The 18,104-nt window shown below is 63.0% G+C and overlaps 2 protein-coding genes across 2 annotated transcripts in view; one reads left to right on the top strand and one right to left on the bottom strand.

Moving 5' to 3' along the window:
• Window positions 1-5,838, top strand: part of CCDC78 (coiled-coil domain containing 78) — a 53,208-nt gene extending 47,370 nt beyond the window's left edge. Inside the window, exons 11-15 of the mRNA XM_054161259.1 lie at window positions 322-508; window positions 1,110-1,153; window positions 2,414-2,480; window positions 3,264-3,364; window positions 5,709-5,838. Of these exons, the coding sequence (XP_054017234.1) occupies window positions 322-508; window positions 1,110-1,153; window positions 2,414-2,480; window positions 3,264-3,364; window positions 5,709-5,838 (529 nt within the window). The remainder of the gene's footprint in view (window positions 1-321; window positions 509-1,109; window positions 1,154-2,413; window positions 2,481-3,263; window positions 3,365-5,708) is intronic.
• A 632-nt stretch (window positions 5,839-6,470) lies between these two features.
• On the bottom strand, window positions 6,471-15,369 carry ANTKMT (adenine nucleotide translocase lysine methyltransferase). The gene is made up of 5 exons (XM_054180707.1): window positions 15,205-15,369; window positions 15,010-15,114; window positions 11,046-11,186; window positions 7,613-7,663; window positions 6,471-7,055 (listed from the first exon to the last, which is right to left on the bottom strand). The coding sequence occupies exons 1-5, from the start codon at window positions 15,367-15,369 to the stop codon at window positions 6,867-6,869; spliced, it is 651 nt and encodes a 216-aa protein (XP_054036682.1). The 3' UTR covers window positions 6,471-6,866.
• Between the last annotated feature and the right edge of the window lie 2,735 nt (window positions 15,370-18,104).

Raw genomic sequence — 18,104 nt, 5'->3', positions numbered from 1 at the left:
GGCTTTGAGCTGGGAGAGAGGAGACTGAGAGTGGAGAGGAGGAAGAAATTCTCTGCAGTGAGGCTGGGGAGACTCTGGCACAGGCTGCCCAGGGAGGCTGTGGCTGCCTCCTGCCTGGGGGTGCTCAGGGCCAGGCTGGATGAGGCCCTGAGCAAGCTGTGCTGGTGGGAGGGGTCCCTGCCCATGGCAGGGGGCTGGAGCTGGATGGTGTTTGAAGCTCCTTTCCAACCCGCCCCCTGCTGTGCCACTTGTGCCACTTTATCCCCGCTGCAGCCTGCGGTCTGTGCCAGCGCAGGCTCTGACCCCCGCGGCCCTTGGCAGGCTGCAGCGGGAGCAGATCCGGGCCCTGGGCAGCAGCACCATGGACTGCGGCCCTGCTGAGCTCCACTTCTGCATCACGGAGCCCGAGCTGCTGAGCAGCACCGCCCGGGAGCTGAACCGGCTGCGGGAGGAGAAAGCCAGGCTGGAGCTGCAGCTGCAGGAGCTGCGGCTGCAGGCGCTGCAGCAGGTGGGGGCTGAGCTTCCTCTGCTGCTGACCCTGGGGGCTGCGGGGGGAGCCTCAGCATCGACAGGGGCAGCCCCTGGGTCCCGAGGATTCCCCGTGCCGGTGGGGGGCTTGCTGACCGCCTCCCGTGGGGAAGGGGCAGGCTGTGCCGGCAGTGCCCCCGGGGCCGTGCAGGGTGAAGGTCCAGCAGGGGCCGTGGACCGGGGCTGCGGCACCCCGGGTGGGCTGCGGGGCAGCAGATGCCATGGAGCCCTGACTGCCTGGAGAGCTGAGGAAGGGAGGACAGGATGGGGCTCTCTGCTGCTGGGTGCCTTTCCCTCAGCATGAAGAGCCGAGCAGAAGAGCAGAGTGAGATGTGCAGCTCCACCTCCTCTCCCTGCTGCTGCCTGGCCAGAGCCAGCTCTTGATTTGCATGAGATGCACTTCAAAAGCCAGAGGATGGGAGACCTAAGCCTTGAGGGGTTGCTGCACCTCCACCCCCTTGCAGGGCACTGGGGACTGTTGGGGTGCTAGGAGGTGCTGGGCCCCTTGGGAGTGAGGGGGGGCTGTGGGGAGCTCCTGCTGGCTTCCTGCTCACAGGGTTGTGTTCTCCCTTTCCCCTCAGGACAGGCTGAAGCTCAGCTCTGCCCTCCTGCTGCCCCCTGAGCAGTAAGTGCTGTTTGCCTCTGCAGACCTTGCTCTTTCTGAGGTCTCCTTGCTGTGGGGATTGAGGAATCCCAGCTGGGCTGTCTTGGAAGTGGTGATGAACAGGGGGGAAGTGAGCTGGTGGGGAGTGCTCTGAGAAGAAGAGGCAGCTGCTGCCTGCCTGCCCTGAGCTGGGCCTTGGGGCCCTGAGCCAAGGAAGCTCTTAAGCCCATGTTTGGCTTCACCACGTTTGCTGTCCCCCTGACCTCTTTAGAAGCTGATGTGAAACATGTGCCTGAGTGCTTTGGTGGGTCCCAGCCAGGGAAAGGAGCAGGGAACACCACCAGTGTGGGCTGGAGGGGAGAGCCTCCCTCCAGAGGCTGGGCTGGAACCCTTGGGTGAGCCTGCACTGATGCCTCCCTGGCTTCCTGACATGGCCTTGACCTGCTCAGTTTTGAGGGGTCTCTTCCCCCTGCTCCATCACCCTGCTCAAGCTCTCTGGGAGCAATCTGAGCTGGGGGTTCCCAGGCTTTGAAAACACATCAGCTCCTGGGTGAGTACTGGGTCCAGGCATGTTCAGCATCTTCATCAACCACAGCTGGAGCCCTGGGTCCCATCCTGGGCTCCCCAGGTCAGGAGGGACAGAGAACTGCTGGAGAGAGTCCAGGGCAGGCTGCAGAGCTGCTGAGGGGCCTGGAGCAGCTCTGGGAGCAGCAAAGGCTGAGAGCCCTGGGGCTGAGAGCCTGCAGAAGAGCAGCCCCAGAGGGCAGCTGAGCAATGCTCAGCAAGAGCTAAAGGAGCTGTGGGGGGCAAGAGGCTGGGGCCAGGCTCTGCTGAGTGCTGCCCAGGGCCAGCACAAGGGGCAGAAAGTGTCAGGCAGGAGGTTGGAGCTGAGCAGGAGGAGAAAGTTGTTTGGGGTGAGGCTGCTGGAGGCCTGGAGCAGGCTGCCCAGAGAGGTTGTGGAGTGTCCTGGTGTGGAGAGCTTCCAACCCCCCCTGGGCACTGTGCTGCTGGGCAGGGTGCTGGGGGTGCCCTGCTGGGGCAGGGCTTGGGCTGGGGCAGCTCCAGAGCTCCCTTCCAGCCTCACCCTGCTGGGGTTCTGTGATTCTCATGACCAGGCATAGAGACAGCACCTTGTGCCCTGAAGGTTGGGACATCAGGAGAGTTGGAGCTCATGGTTGGATGGACAGAGTTGTGTCCAGTCCCTGCCCAGAGCTGTGGGACCTGTGGGTGGGCTGGGGCTGAAGGTCTGGCCGTGATCAGGATCTGCTTTTCCTCTCCCAGGCTGCTGGCTGAGAAGGGCTGGGCAGAGCTCAGGAAGCAGCTCCAGGAGTTCACACACAACACCCAGGTAAAGCTCAGTCAGGGCTGCTCCAGCCTGGAGCTGGGAAGCTTCCCACAGAGCCTTGGGCCTCAGCCCAACAAGTCCACCCTGGCAGCCCCCAGGTCACTGCCACCAGCAGCAGGGCAGCCCTGGGAGCTCCTCATTGCTGCACTGTGCCTCTCCTGCCTGGGCAGCTGTGACCTTCTGGCTCAGGGTTTGGCCTGCTTCAGGTCTGGTCTCAATCTGAAGCATGGAATTAGGTTGGAAGAGACTTTGAGGATCATCAGGACCTGCTCCAAGCCCTCAATGTCCTTCTTGGAGTGAGAGGCCCAAAGCTGAACCCAGGATTCAAGCTATGGCCTCAAGCAGTGCCCAGCACATGGAGACAATCCCTGCCCTGCTCCTGCTGCCACACCACTGCTGCTCCAGGCCAGGCTGCTGCTGGCTTCTTGGCCACCTGGGCACCCCCTGGCTCCTCTCCAGCCCCCTGGCCACAGTGATCCTGGCCAAGCTGCTGTGGGGGACCCTGGCTCTGGGCTGGGTGATCTCCAGAGGTCCCTTGCAATGCCCACCCTGCTGGGATGCTCTCCTGGGGTGGAGAGCCCCCGTGCCCAGGCTGCCTGGCTGGTGCCCTGCAGGGCTGGCACCTGCACAGAGCTGCTCCCCCCGGGCACAGCAGGCTGTGGTTGCTCACACAGGACACCAGAGCCCAGGGATGAAGAAGTGGCCAGGCTCACTTGGCAGAGGGGCACTGAGCCCCTGCCATCCCACAGCCCTCCCTGTGGCCTCCATGCTGCCTTGCCTCCCCAGGAGGATCTGGAGCAGGAGAGAAGCCGGCTGCTGGCGCGGGCGGTGGCGGCAGAGGAGCAGGTGGCAGAGCTGCAGGAGTACATAGGCAAGCACCTGGCAAGGTGAGCTGCTGGCACCCCCCCTGCTTGTGCTCCTGGCTTTCTGCTCCAGGCTTCTCTCCCAGGCTAATTGCTGGTGATATCACCATGGCCACCAGGCTGCCAGCCCCTGGCCTGGCTGCTGCCTCCCCACAGTGCTGCTGCCATGGTCGGGGTCCTGTGCGGGCAGCTGCCCCCAGCTCTGCCCCACAAGGCAGGGGGGGGCTGAGTCTGCTCAGCCAGGTGGCTCCTACCCCCTGTGCCCACCCAGCCTTCATCACCAGTGGTGTCCCTCAGGGGTCCATGCTGGCACCAGTGCTGTTTAACATCCTCCTCCATGACACAGGCTGGATCCAGGCTCCCTCAGCACTCTGCAGATGGCCCCAGGCTGGGTGGTGTGGGTGGCACTGTGAGGGGATCCATCCAGAGGGACCTGGGCAAGCTGGAGAAGGGAACCAGGGGACCCTCATGAGGCTCAATGAGGCCAAGGGTCAGCACAGCTCCCAGTACCAACCCAGGCTGGGGGTGAAGGGCTGGGAGCAGCCCTGTGGGGAAGGCCTTGGGGGTGCTGGGGGTGCAGAGCTGGCCAGGAGCTGGCACTGAGTGCTGCCAGCCCAGCCCCAGCCTGGCCTGGGCTGAGCCCCAGCAGTGTGGGCAGCAGGGGCAGGGAGGGGATTCTGCCCCTCTGCTGTGCCTGCTGAGACCTCCCCTGCAGGGCTGGGGCAGCTCTGGAGCCCTCAGCACAGCCAGGGAGCTGCTGGAGCAGGGCCAGAGGAGGCCACAGCAGTGCTGGGAGGCTGGAAGCCCTCTGCTGGGAGGCCAGGCTGGGAGGGTTGGGGTTGTGCAGCCTGCAGAGGAGAAGGCTCCAGGGAGACCTCCTGGTGGCCTTGCAGTGCTTCAAGGGGACAGAAGAGAGCTGGGGACAGACTGCTGAGCAGGGCCTGTTGGGGCAGGCCAAGGGGGGATGGTTGGAACTGCAAGAGGGAGACTGAGAGTGGAGAGAAGGAGAAATGTTTGGTGCTGAGGGTGGGGAGAGCCTGTGCCAGGCTGCCCAGAGAGCTGGGAGCTGCCCCATGGCTGGCAGCAGTGCAGGGCAGGTTGGTTGGGGCTGGGAGCAGCCTGCTGTGGCTGCAGCTGTCCCTGCTGGCTGCAGGCTTGAACTGGGTGAGCTCTAAAGGTCCCTTCCGGCCCACCCCAGCCTGGGATCCTCTGATCCTTTGGAGGAGTCCTCTCCCTGGCTCATCACTCCCTGAAGCTGGCAGAACAGCTGCTGGGGCAAGGGGAGGTGAGAAGCAGCTGGTCACATCTGTCAGAGCATTGATCCAGCTGCTGGAGCCCTCCAGCCAGCTTGGCTGTGAGCTCAGGTTGCTGCTACCATAACCCAGCAGAGCCAACACAGCCCTTGGACAGGGCTGGGGGTTTGGATTTGCTGGGGCTCAGCTCCCAGCACAGCTCAGTGCCTGGGCTGGCTGCTGTGTCCCAGCTGCCACTGCCTGTCCTTAGTGTGCAGCACACAGAGGGTGATTAAATCCCACAGTCCCAGCAGGGTAGGCTGGAAGGGAGCTCTGGAGCTCCCCCAGCCCAAGCCCTGCTCCAGCAGGGCACCCACAGCACCCTGCCCAGCAGCACAGTGCCCAGGGGGTTTGGAAGCTCTCCACACCAGGACACTCCACAACCTCTCTGGGCAGCCTGCTCCAGGCCTCCAGCAGCCTCACCCCAAACAACTTTCTCCTCCTGCTCAGCTCCAACCTCCTGCCTGACACTTGCTGCCCCTTGCCCCTTGTGCTGGCCCTGGGCACCACTCAGCAGAGCCTGGCCCCAGCCTCTTGCCCCCCACAGCTCCTTTAGCTCTTGCTGAGCATTGCTCAGCTGCCCTCTGGGGCTGCTCTTCTGCAGGCTCTCAGCCCCAGGGCTCTCAGCCTTTGCTGCTCCCAGAGCTGCTCCAGGCCCCTCAGCAGCTCTGCAGCCTGCCCTGGACTCTCTCCAGCAGTTCTGTCTCTCCTGACCTGGGGAGCCCAGAGCTGGATGCAGGACTCCAGATGTGACCTCCCTAGGGCAGAGCAGAATGGAAGCAAAACCTCCCTTGCCCTGCTGGCCACACTCTTCCTGCCCCCCAGGCCACCTTTGGCCTCCAGGGCACATTTCTGGCTCCTGGGGAGCTTGTTGTCCCCCAGCACTCCCAGGCCCTTCTCCCTGGAGCTGCTTCCCAGCAGGTCTCTCCTCAGCTGCCCTGCTGCAGGAGGTTGTTGCTCCCCAGGGGCAGGAGCCTACCCCTGCCCTTGGTGAACTTCCTGAGGCTGCTCTCTGCCCAGCTGCCCAGCCTGCCCCTGTGCCCAGGCTGGCAGTGCCACTGCTGCCTCCCTTGCAGGTACAAGCAGCAGGTCCTGCAGCTGCAGCAGCTCGCCGGCGGCGCGGGGCTGGCCGCGGGGCTGGCCGCAGGGCCGGCCCCCAGCCTGGACGCTCAGCCAGGGGCCAGCAGCTCCTCGCCACGGCTCTGAGAAGCAGCACCTCAGGAAGGAGCAGGGCTTAGAAGGGTTCAGCTGGAAGGAGCTTTCTGTGCTGTGGACTGGCCAAGGTGAGTGTCCCCTGGGAGCCACAGCCAGGGGACTCCCGTGGGTGGCCTTGGTGTCAACTTCGGAGGACCAGAACGGGACAGCTGTGCCTCAGCTGCCCCCTGAGCCCTTGGCTGGAGGGCTTTGGTGTTCCCCCCAGCACCATCTCACCCTGGGAAACAGGGCAGCTTCCCAGGCTGGGGGGCTGCAGGGGCAGGTTCCTGTTCCTGGGGTGATTTTTCTCCTGGGACAGAGCCAGACCCAAGTCCAAGGCCTAGCACTGCTGCTGCCTTGGTTTCCTTTGTCAGCTTCCAGGAGACAAGGCCAGGGCTGGTTCATGCCAGACTGTGGTCCAAGGGCTGCTCTTTCATGGTGGGAAAAGCTTTCTCTTCTGTGCTGAAGTGGCAAAGGGAATGGTCTGCAAGGTGAGCAGGGCCAAACCCACCCTTCAGCAGGAGCTGGGCTGGACAATGTCCCTCCTGAGCCACCTTGAAAGGAATGATGGAGCAAAGCAAAGCAAAGCAGTGGCTGCTCTGGCTCCAGCAGCACCCCACAGCTGCAAGGCAAAGGCAGATCCCAAGGGAAGAACCAACCAGATGTTTTATTTGGCAATAAAGCAGCAAAGCCTTCAGAGAGAGGCACTGGGGGTGCAGTTCTTCAGCCTCTGACAGTTCCAGCACTTCCAGGTCTGCTTTGCTCCTCTTTGGCACAGCAAGGCACTGCCAGCCTGCTCAGGGCTCCAACCCTCCAGGTGCTCAGGGAGAGCCTGGCCAAGGAGCCCTCTCCCTGGGAGCCCTGGAGAAGCTCCAACCCTCCAGGTGCTCAGGGAGAGCCTGGCCAAGGAGCCCTCTCCCTGGGAGCCCTGGGGAAGCTCCAACCCTCCAGGTGCTCAGGGAGAGCCTGGCCAAGGAGCCCTCTCCCTGGGAGCCCTGGGGAAGCTCCAACCCTCCGTGGCAGGCCGGAGGAGGCTGCAGTCAGACCGCGCTCCCCTCGGGGCTGCGCCGCGCTGCCCTCCTCACCTCCTTCATGTCGTAGGCCCAGACCTGCTCCAGCCCCTGCCCCAGGGTGCTGCTGGGGGTCCAGGAGGGGAAGGGGAAGCGTCCAGCCACCACCCGAGCTTCATCAGGGAGCTCTGCCAGCAGCTTGGCCGCTAGGGGAGGCTTCTGGGGAGAGAGAGGACAGCCAGGGCCGGGCAGCCTTACACAACGGTCACAGAGCGGCAGTGCCGCCAGGGACCACAGGGCAGCACCTTCCTGGCAGGGCTGCTGGGTGCCATGTCAGTCAAAGACCCTTCCACAAGGCAGGGCTGGCACTAACCCTGTCCATGGCTGGGACTAGGACCAAGGGACAAGTGACAAGAGGAGAGGGAACAACTCCAAGCCGCCCCAGGGGAGGTTCGGGTTGGCCACGAGGAACAACTTCTTCCCCTTGAGGGTTGCCCAGGCTTGTCCTGGGCAGCCCAGGGCAGGGGGGGAGTCCCCACCCCTGGAGGGGTTTCAGAGCCCTGGAGATGTGGTGCTGAAGGCCATGGTTTGGTGGTGCTGGGTTGGACTTGATGACCTTGAAGCTCTTTCTCCAACCAAACCCCTTCCAGGGCTCCATGAACTCAAGCAGTGCAGCCAAAGCACCTGCAGGCCCCGGGGCCTGCCCTCTGCCACTGCCCCTGATGATCCCCTCAGCTCCCTCAGAAGGGTTTGGGGTGCAAGGGAAAGCAACTCACCACGCTGGGGGCCAGGAACACGATCACGTTGTGGCAGTCAGCAAGATTCACCTTCAAAGGGAAGGAAAAGGAGAATGAAAGCAGCAGCAGGCAGAGGCACAGCTGCTGGAGTGGCTCAGCACCTTCCAAGCCAGCTTGGGAACCTTGGAGGAAGCAAAGACCACAGCATCACAGCATCACCAAGGTTGGAAGAGACCTCAAAGATTGAGTCCAAGCTGTCACCACAGAGCTCATGACTAACCCATGGCACCAAGTCCATGGCACCAAGTGCCACATCCAGTCCCCTCTTGAACACCTCCAGGGATAGGGACTCCACCACCTCTCTGGGCAGCACATCCCAATGGCCAACAACTCTCTCTGTGAAGAACTTTTTCCTCACCTTGAGTCTAAACCTCCCCTGGCACAGCTTGAGACTGTGTCCTCTTGTTCTGCTGCTGGGTGCCTGGAAGAAGAGCCCAACCCCCACCTGGCTCCAACCTCCCTGCAGGGAGTTGCAGAGAGCAAGAAGGTCTCCCCTGAGCCTCCTCTTCTGCAGGCTAAGCAACCCCAGCTCCCTCAGCCTCTCCTCCCAGGGCTGTGCCCCAGACCCCTCCCCAGCTTTGTTGCCCTTCTCTGGACACCTTCAAGTCTCTCAATGTCCTTCTTGAGCTGAGGAGCCCAGAGCTGGACACAGGACTCAAGGGGTGGCCTGAGCAGTGCTGAGCACAGGGCACAAGGACTTCCCTGCTCCTGCTGGCCACACTCTGCCTGCTGCAGGCCAGGATGCCCTTGGCCTTCTTGGCGCCCTCGTCACACTGCTGGCTCCTGTTCAGCTGCTGTCTGCCAGCACCCCCAGGTCCCTTTCTGCCTGGCTGCTCTCAGCCACTCTGACCCCAGCCTGTAGCACTGCCTGGGGTTGGTGTGGCCAAGGTGTAGAACCTGGCCCTCAGGCTTGTTCAGTCTCATGCCTTGGGCTCTGCCCAGCTGTCCAGGCAGGGTCCCTCTGCAGAGCCTCCTACCCCCTAACAGATCCACAGCAGCTCCCAGCTTGGTGCCATCTGCCAGCCTGGTGTCCCTCCCAACCCACAGCAGTCTCTGGTTCTGTGATTCTATGACTCTGAAGACCACCACCTGTCAGCAGCTCCTGAGACCCCTTCCCAAAGCCTGCACCACCAGCTGGTGCTCCCCTGGGAATGAGGATGGTTCTCCACCTCCTGGGAGCAGCATGGACTGGGGAAGGAGTAGCATGGATTGGAGATAAGGAGCAGCAGGGACTGGGGAGAAGGGACAGCAGGCACTGGGGGAAGGGGCAGCAGGGACTGGGGGGAAGGGGCAGCAGGCACTGGGGAGAAGGGGCAGCAGGCACCGGGGAGAAGGGGCAGCAGGCACTGGGGGGAAGGGGCAGCAGGGACTGGGGAGAAGGGGCAGCAGGCACTGGGGAGAAGGGGCAGCAGGGACCGGGGAGAAGGGGCAGCAGGGACTGGGGGGAAGGGGCAGCAGGCACTGGGGAGAAGGGGCAGCAGGCACTGGGGGGAAGGGGCAGCAGGCACTGGGGGGAAGGGGCAGCAGGCACCGGGGAGAAGGGGCAGCAGGCACTGGGGGGAAGGGGCAGCAGGCACTGGGGGGAAGGGGCAGCAGGCACCGGGGAGAAGGGGCAGCAGGGACCGGGGAGAAGGGGCAGCAGGCACTGGGGGGAAGGGGCAGCAGGCACTGGGGAGAAGGGGCAGCAGGCACCGGGGGGAAGGGGCAGCAGGCACCGGGGAGAAGGGGCAGCAGGCACCGGGGAGAAGGGGCAGCAGGCACTGGGGGGAAGGGGCAGCAGGGACCGGGGAGAAGGGGCAGCAGGCACCGGGGAGAAGGGGCAGCAGGCACTGGGGAGAAGGGGCAGCAGGGACCGGGGGGAAGGGGCAGCAGGGACCGGGGAGAAGGGGCAGCAGGCACTGGGGGGAAGGGGCAGCAGGCACCGGGGAGAAGGGGCAGCAGGCACGGGGGAGAAGGGGCAGCAGGCACTGGGGGGAAGGGGCAGCAGGCACTGGGGGGAAGGGGCAGCAGGCACCGGGGAGAAGGGGCAGCAGGGACCGGGGAGAAGGGGCAGCAGGCACTGGGGGGAAGGGGCAGCAGGCACCGGGGAGAAGGGGCAGCAGGGACCGGGGGGAAGGGGCAGCAGGCACTGGGGGGAAGGGGCAGCAGGCACGGGGGAGAAGGGGCAGCAGGCACCGGGGGGAAGGGGCAGCAGGCACCGGGGAGAAGGGGCAGCAGGCACCGGGGAGAAGGGGCAGCAGGCACTGGGGGGAAGGGGCAGCAGGGACCGGGGGGAAGGGGCAGCAGGGACCGGGGAGAAGGGGCAGCAGGCACTGGGGGGAAGGGGCAGCAGGCACCGGGGAGAAGGGGCAGCAGGCACTGGGGAGAAGGGGCAGCAGGCACTGGGGGGAAGGGGCAGCAGGCACTGGGGGGAAGGGGCAGCAGGCACCGGGGAGAAGGGGCAGCAGGCACTGGGGGGAAGGGGCAGCAGGCACTGGGGGGAAGGGGCAGCAGGCACTGGGGAGAAGGGGCAGCAGGGACCGGGGAGAAGGGGCAGCAGGCACCGGGGAGAAGGGGCAGCAGGCACTGGGGGGAAGGGGCAGCAGGCACTGGGGAGAAGGGGCAGCAGGCACTGGGGGGAAGGGGCAGCAGGGACCGGGGAGAAGGGGCAGCAGGGACCGGGGAGAAGGGGCAGCAGGCACCGGGGAGAAGGGGCAGCAGGGACCGGGGAGAGGGAGCAGCAGGCACTGGGGAGAAGGGGCAGCAGGCACTGGGGGGAAGGGGCAGCAGGCACTGGGGAGAAGGGGCAGCAGGCACTGGGGGGAAGGGGCAGCAGGCACTGGGGAGAAGGGGCAGCAGGCACTGGGGAGAAGGGGCAGCAGGCACTGGGGGGAAGGGGCAGCAGGCACTGGGGGGAAGGGGCAGCAGGCACTGGGGAGAAGGGGCAGCAGGCACTGGGGGGAAGGGGCAGCAGGCACTGGGGAGAAGGGGCAGCAGGCACTGGGGGGAAGGGGCAGCAGGCACCGGGGGGAAGGGGCAGCAGGCACTGGGGGGAAGGGGCAGCAGGCACTGGGGGGAAGGGGCAGCAGGCACCGGGGGGAAGGGGCAGCAGGCACTGGGGGGAAGGGGCAGCAGGCACTGGGGAGAAGGGGCAGCAGGCACCGGGGGGAAGGGGCAGCAGGCACTGGGGAGAAGGGGCAGCAGGCACTGGGGGGAAGGGGCAGCAGGGATTGGGGGGAAGGGGCAGCAGGCACTGGGGGGAAGGGGCAGCAGGCACTGGGGGGAAGGGGCAGCAGGCACTGGGGGGAAGGGGCAGCAGGCACTGGGGAGAAGGGGCAGCAGGCACAGGGAAGGAGCATGGAGCCAGCAGCAGAGCAGGGCTGGAGAGGGCAGCCCAAGCCCCGAGCACAGGCAGGCCTTTGGGATCTGTTACCTTCCAGAGGTCTCTCTTCAGGAAGGAGACCTTCCCGTGGCACCCAGCCCTCCAGGCCCGGCAGTGGGACAGACACAGCAGCCAGGGGTTGAGCTCATAGCCAACTGCAGGCCTCAGCCCTTGCTTGTAGGCCTCTACCACCTGCAGACAGAGAGCAGCAACTGGAATGAACCTGGGAGCTGAGCCTGGGGCACAACCTGGGGCACAGGAGCTCCTCTTGCAGGGTGACCTCAGCCCTCAGCACCTTCCAGGTTCTTTCCTGCTCACTCCTGCTCTGCTCACTCAAGGTGATGTCACCCAGGGACATCTAGGGCTCTCCAGAACTGCCTAGGACCATCTATCTAGGGCTCATCTAGGACAGGACCATCTAGGGGTGCCTTCCAGTGCTGCCTGGGACCACCTCTGGTCATCCAAGTCTGTCCAGGGTGTGCCTTGCCGTCTAGGGCTGTCTAGGACCATCTAGAGGTGTCTGTGACCATTCTTCTGGTGGTGTCTAAGACCATCCAGGGCTGTCTAGGTCCATCCAGGATTGTTTAGAGCCATCTACAACTGCCTAGGGCCATTTAGAATAGAATAGAATACATAGAATAAACCAGGTTGGAAGAGACCTTCAAGATCATCGCGTCCAACCCATCAACCAATCCAACTCCGCCCAAGCAACTAACCCACAGCACCAAGTACCCCGTCAAGTCTTCTCCTAAAAACCTCCAGTGATGGTGACTCCACCACCTCCCCAGGCAGCCCATTCCAATGTGCAATCACTCTTTCTGTATAGAACTTTTTTCTAACATCCAGCCTGTATCTCCCCTGGCGCAGCCTGAGACTGTGTCCTCTTGTTCTGGTACTGCTTGCCTGGGAGAAGAGACCAACATCCGTCTGTCTACAACCTCCCTTCAGGTAGTTGTAGAGAGTAATAAGGTCACCCCTCAGTCTCCTCTTCTCCAGGCTAAGCAACCCCAGCTCCCTCAGCCTCTCCTCGTAGGGCTTATGTTCCAAACCCCTCACCAACTTTGTTGCTCTTCTCTGGACTCGTTCCAGCAAGTCAACATCCTTCCTAAACTGAGGGGCCCAGAACTGGACACAGTACTCGAGGTGCGGCCTAACCAGTGCAGTGTACAGGGGCAGAATGACCTCCCTGCTCCTGCTGGCCACACTGTTCCTGATGCAGGCCAGGATGCCATTGGCCCTCTTAGCTGCCTGGGCACACTGCAGGCTCATGTTCAGTCTACCGTCGACCAGCACCCCCAGGTCCCTCTCAGCCTGACTGCTCTCCAGCCACTCTGCCCCCAGCCTGTAGCTCTGCATGGGGTTGCTGTGGCCAATGTGCAGAACCCGGCACTTGGATGTGTTAAATCTCATGCCGTTGGACTCTGCCCATCTGCCCAGCCTGTCCAGGTCCCTCTGCAGAGCCTCTCTACCCTCCAGCAGATCAACTCCTGCGCCCAGCTTGGTGTCGTCAGCAAATTTACTGATGATGGACTCGATGCCCTCGTCCAGATCATCAATAAAGATGTTAAAGAGCAAGGGGCCCAGCACTGATCCCTGGGGCACACCACTGGTGACTGGCTGCCAGCTGGATGTGGCACCATTCACTACCACTCTCTGGGCTCGGCCCTCCAGCCAGTTCCTAACCCATCTCAGTGTGCTCCCATCCAAGCCATGGGCTGACAGCTTGGCCAGGAGTTTGCTATGGGGAATGGTGTCAAAGGCCTTGCTGAGGTCCAGGTAGACTACATCCACAGGCCTCCCCACATCCACCAGGTGGGTCACCTGATCATAGAAGGAGATCAGGTTGGTCAGGCAGGACCTGCCCTTCCTAAACCCATGCTGGCTGGGCCTGATCCCTTGGCCATCCTCTAAGTGTTGTGTGATTGCACTCAGGATGACCTGCTCCATAATCTTTCCTGGCACTGAGGTCAGGCTGACAGGTCTGTAATTCCCTGGCTCATCCAACCGGCCCTTCTTGTGGATGGGTACCACGTTGGCCAGCTTCCAGTCATGTGGGATCTCTCCAGTGAGCCAGGACTGATGAAAAATAATGGAGAGTGGCTTGGCCAGCTCATCTGCCAGCTCTCTCAGCACCCTAGGATGGATCCCATCTGGTCCCATGGACTTGTGGGGGTCCAAGCTGCTGAGGAGAGCTCCTATCACTTGCTCATGGAACACAGGGAAACCATGCAGCTCCCTGGCTCCCTCTGCCAGTTCTGCAGGCCAGCTGTCTGGTAGACGTTCTTTCCAGCTAGTAAAAACTGAGGTAAAGAAGGTGTTAAGTACCTCTGCCTTTTCCTCATCCTGTGTTACAACATTTCCTTCCATGTCAACCAAGGAGTGGAGGTTGTCCCTGCCCTTCCTCTTGCTATTAATATATTTATAGAAGGACTTTTTGTTGTCCTTCACATCAGAGGCCAGTTTAAGTTCCAAATATGCTTTTGCCTCCCTAATTTTCCTCCTACATGCCCTAGCAACCTCTTTAAACATTCCATGGGTTGCCTCACCTTTCTTCCACAGATTATACACCCTCTTTTTTTCCCTTAGTTCAATTAAAAGTTCATTACACAGCCAGGCTGGCCGTCTGCCCCGGCGGCTCCTCTTCCGGCACATTGGCACAGCCTGCTCCTGAGCCTTCATCAGCTCTTTCTTGAAGCAGGTCCAGCCCTCCTGGACCCCTTTATTTTTAAGGGCTTTCTCCCAAGGAACCCTCTGAATTATTTCCTTGAGCAACCTGAAGTCCGCCCTCCGGAAGTCCAGAGTGGAGGTCTTCTTGCTGGCCCTCTTAGCTTGACTGAATACTGAAAATTCTATTATTTCATGGTCACTGGCCCCTAAACAGCCTCCGACCACCACATCACCCACCAGCCCTTCCCTGTTGGTGAAGAGGAGGTCAAGCATAGCCTTGCCCCTGGTAGGCTCACGCAGCACCTGGGATAAGAAGCTGTCCTCCATGCAGTCTAAGAACCTCCTAGACTGCCTCCTCTCTGCTGTGTTGAGATCCCAGCAGATGTCAGGCAGGTTGAAGTCGCCCATAAGGACAAGGTCAGGAGATCTTGAGACAGCCTTAAGCTGTCTATAGAATGCTTCGTCAACATCATCCTCCTGGTTGGGTGGTCTATAACAGACTCCAACCAGGATGTCTGCCCTACCGGTCTTCCCTCTAATTCTTGCCCACAAGCATTCAACCTGATTGTCCCTAATCTCTAGCTTAGGACCACCTAAGACAGTCCAGGACCACAGCCAGGAGGGGCATCTAGGACTGCTTATGGCCATCTAGTGCTAAGACCACCTGGGGCCATCTAGGACCACCTAGGACTATCTAGGGCTGTCTAGGACCATCTAGAGGTGTCTGTGACCATTCTTCTGGTGGTGTCTAAGACCATCCAGGCCTGTCTAGGAACATCCAGGACTGTTTAGAGCCATCTACAACAGCCTAGGGCCATTTAGGACCACCTAAGACAGTCCAGGACCACAGCCAGGAGGGGCATTTAGGACTGTCTCGGGCCACCTAGGATCATGTGGGGCTGTCCAGGATCGTCTAGGGCAGTCTAGGACCACCTAAGACCATCAAGAGCTGTCTTAAGACTATCCAGGACCACCTAGGACCACCAAGGACTACCCAGGACTACCTGAGGCCACCAACCTGGGCTGTCCAGGGAGGTGGTTGGGGCGCCGTCCCTGGAGGTGTTTAAGCCCAGGCTGGATGAGGCTCTGGCCAGGCTGATCTAGTGTGGGGTGTCCCTGCCCGCGGCAGGGGGGTTGGAACTGGCTGATCCTCGTGGTCCCTTCCACCCCTGACTGATTCTGTGATACTATGACGATCCAGAACCACAGCCACGAGGACCATCCAGAGACCCACAGCCAGCAGCGGGGCAGCAGCCGGGCCGGGGGGGGCTCCACTCTGCCCTCGCCACCCTCGTCCCTCCCGGGACACCCCCAGCGCCCCGCAGTTTGCCCAGCGGCAGTCCCTTACGAGCCGTCCGTCTCCCGATCCCAGGTCCACCGTCTTGCCGGGCCGGCCCCGCAGCAGCGCCAGGGCGTTCGCCACTTGCCGGGGCCCGGAGGCCTGGAAGGGCACCTGGCGGGGCACAGTTTGGGGTCGGGCTGGGGGCGGTTAATCCCAGCCGGGGGTCTCGGGGCGGGGGCACAGAGGGGCGAGCGGCGGTACCTGCAGCCGCAGCGGGACGCGGCGGAAGCCTGGCATCAGCAGCGTGGCCCAGGCGGCCCAGGCGGCCCCCGCGCTGCCCAGCGCCAGCTCCAGCAGCCCCCAGCCGCCCAGCCGGGACCCCCCCGCCAGCTCCCGCACCGCCTCCCCCAGCTCCTCCGGCTCCATGGCTGCCGGAAGGGGCCGGCCCCGCTCCCCGCCGCCCGCTCCCCGCCGCCCGCCTTCCGCCGCCGCTCCCCGCCCCGGCACCGGCGCTGACCTGGGAGCGTCCGGAGGGGAAAGGGGGCGGGGAGAGAGCCGGGGTGGGGGGCAGGGAGTGCCCCGGGAGTGTCTGTACCGGGGGGACATCCAAGAGTGCCCCGGGGGAGTCTGTACCGGGAGGGACCGGAGAGTGCCCCGGGGGAGTCTGTACCGGGAGGGACCGGAGAGTGCCCCGGGGGTGTCTGTACCGGGAGGGATCCCAGAGTGCCCCGGGGGTGTCTGTACCGGGAGGGACCGGAGAGTGCCCCGGGAGTGTCTGTACCGGGAGGGATCCCAGAGTGCCCCGGGGGTGTCTGTACCGGGAGGGACCGGAGAGTGCCCCGGGAGTGTCTGTACCGGGGGGAGATCCAAGAGTGCCCCGGGGGAGTCTGTACCGGGGCGGGGGATCCAAGAGTGCCCCGGGGGTGTCTGTACCGGGAGGGACCGGAGAGTGCCCCGGGGGTGTCTGTACCGGGAGGGATCCCAGAGTGCCCCGGGGGTGTCTGTACCGGGGCGGGGGATCCAAGAGTGCCCCGGGAGTGTCTGTACCGGGGCGGGGGATCCAAGAGTGCCCCGGGGGTGTCTGTACCGGGAGGGACCGGAGAGTGCCCCGGGGGTGTTTGTACCAAGAGGGGGACGATCCAAGAGTGCCCCGGGGGTGTCTGTACCGGGAGGGACCGGAGAGTGCCCCGGGGGTGTCTGTACCGGGGCGGGGGATCCAAGAGTGCCCCGGGGGTGTCTGTACCGGGAGGGACCGGAGAGTGCCCCGGGGGTGTCTGTACCGGGGCGGGGGATCCAAGAGTGCCCCGGGAGTGTCTGTACCGAGGCGGGGGATCCAAGAGTGCCCCGGGGGTGTCTGTAGCGGGGGGGGGGATCCAAGAGTGCCCCGGGGGTGTCTGTAGCGGGGGGGGGGGGGGGGGGGGGGGGAAGGACCAGAGAGTGCCCCGGGGGTGTTTGTACCAAGAGGGGGAGGATCCAAGAGTGCTCCGGGGGTGTCTGTACCAGGGCAGAGGGACGGACCAGAGAGTGCCCCGGGGGTGTCTGTGTGGGGATGGGGATCTGAGAGTGATCCTGGGGGTGTCTGAACCAGAGGGGGGCTGAGAGTGCCCTGGGGGTGTCTGTACACGAAGGAGGGCTTCAGGGAGAGCTCCTGGGGGTGTGTGTATTGCAGGGGGTCTCACTGTGACCCAGGGATGTCTGCATCAAGGAAGGGTTCAGGGAGAGTTTTGGGGGTGTCTGTAGTGAGGGGTTCAGGGGGTGATGCAGGGGTGTCTGTACCAGGGTGGGGGGTGAGGTAAGTGCCCCTGGGGGTGGCAGGAGTAGATGTGTATCACACAGTATCACAGAATCACCAAGGTTGGAAGAGACCTCAAAGATCATCAAGTCCAACCTGGCACCACAGACCTCATGACCAGACCATGGCACCAAGTGCCACATCCAGTCCCCTCTTGAACACCTCCAGGGATGGGGACTCCACCACCTCCCTGGGCAGCACATCCCAATGGCTAACGACTCGCTCGGTGAAGAACTTTCTCCTCACCTCCAGCCTAAACCTCCCCTGGCACAGCTTGAGACTGTGTCCTCTTGTTCTGCTGCTGGGTGCCTGGGAGCAGAGCCCAACCCCCACCTGGCTCCAACCTCCCTGCAGGGAGTTGCAGAGAGCAAGAAGGTCTCCCCTGAGCCTCCTCTTCTGCAGGCTAAGCAACCCCAGCTCCCTCAGCCTCTCCTCCCAGGGCTGTGCCCCAGACCCCTCCCCAGCTTTGTTGCCCTTCTCTGGACACCTTCAAGTCTCTCAATGTCCTTCTTGAGCTGAGGAGCCCAGAGCTGGACACAGGACTCAAGATGCAGCCTAACCAATGCAGAGTACAGGGCACAATGACCTCCCTGCTCCTGCTGGCCACACTGTTCCTAGTGCAGGCCAGGATGTGTGATGCTGTGAGAGGCTGTGTGCATGGCTGTTGCTTCGTGGCTGTGCACAACGGTTGGCATGCAGGGTGTTTCACACTCCTGGTTGGTTGTGCACAGCCAGTGGTGCATGTGCATGCTTGCTCACACTGCAGCTGCAGGGGGTGCACAGCTGCTGGCTGCTGCTGGCTCTGTGCAGCTCTTGGTGGTTGGTTGCTCACTCTCCTGTGGCTGTTGGTGGCTGTGCTCAGCTGTTGGTTGCTCACTGTCCTGTGGCTGTTGGTGGCTGTGCACAGCTGTTGGTTGCTCACTCTCCTGTGGCTGTTGGGGGCTGTGCTCAGCTGTTGGTTGCTCACTCTCCTGTGGCTGTTGGGGGCTGTGCTCAGCTGTTGGTTGCTCACTCTCCTGTGGCTGTTGGGGGCTGTGCTCAGCTGTTGGTTGCTCACTCTCCTGTGGCTGTGCTCAGCTGTTGGTTGCTCACTCGCCTGTGGCTGTGCTCAGCTGTTGGTTGCTCACTCTGCTGTGGCTGTTGGTGGCTGTGCACAGCTGTTGGTTGCTCACTCTCCTGTGGCTGTGCACAGCTGTTGGTTGCTCACTCTCCTGTGGCTGTGCTCAGCTGTTGGTTGCTCACTCTCCTGTGGCTGTTGGTGGCTGTGCACAGCTGTTGGTTGCTCACTCTCCTGTGGCTGTTGGGGGCTGTGCTCAGCTGTTGGTTGCTCACTCTCCTGTGGCTGTGCACAGCTGTTGGTTGCTCACTC

Source organism: Dryobates pubescens, chromosome 4 (assembly GCF_014839835.1).
Source record: "Dryobates pubescens isolate bDryPub1 chromosome 4, bDryPub1.pri, whole genome shotgun sequence".
Lineage (NCBI taxonomy): Eukaryota > Metazoa > Chordata > Aves > Piciformes > Picidae > Dryobates > Dryobates pubescens.
Note: the sequence above shows the minus strand (reverse complement) of the source record. Positions and strands in the feature narration are given on the sequence as shown.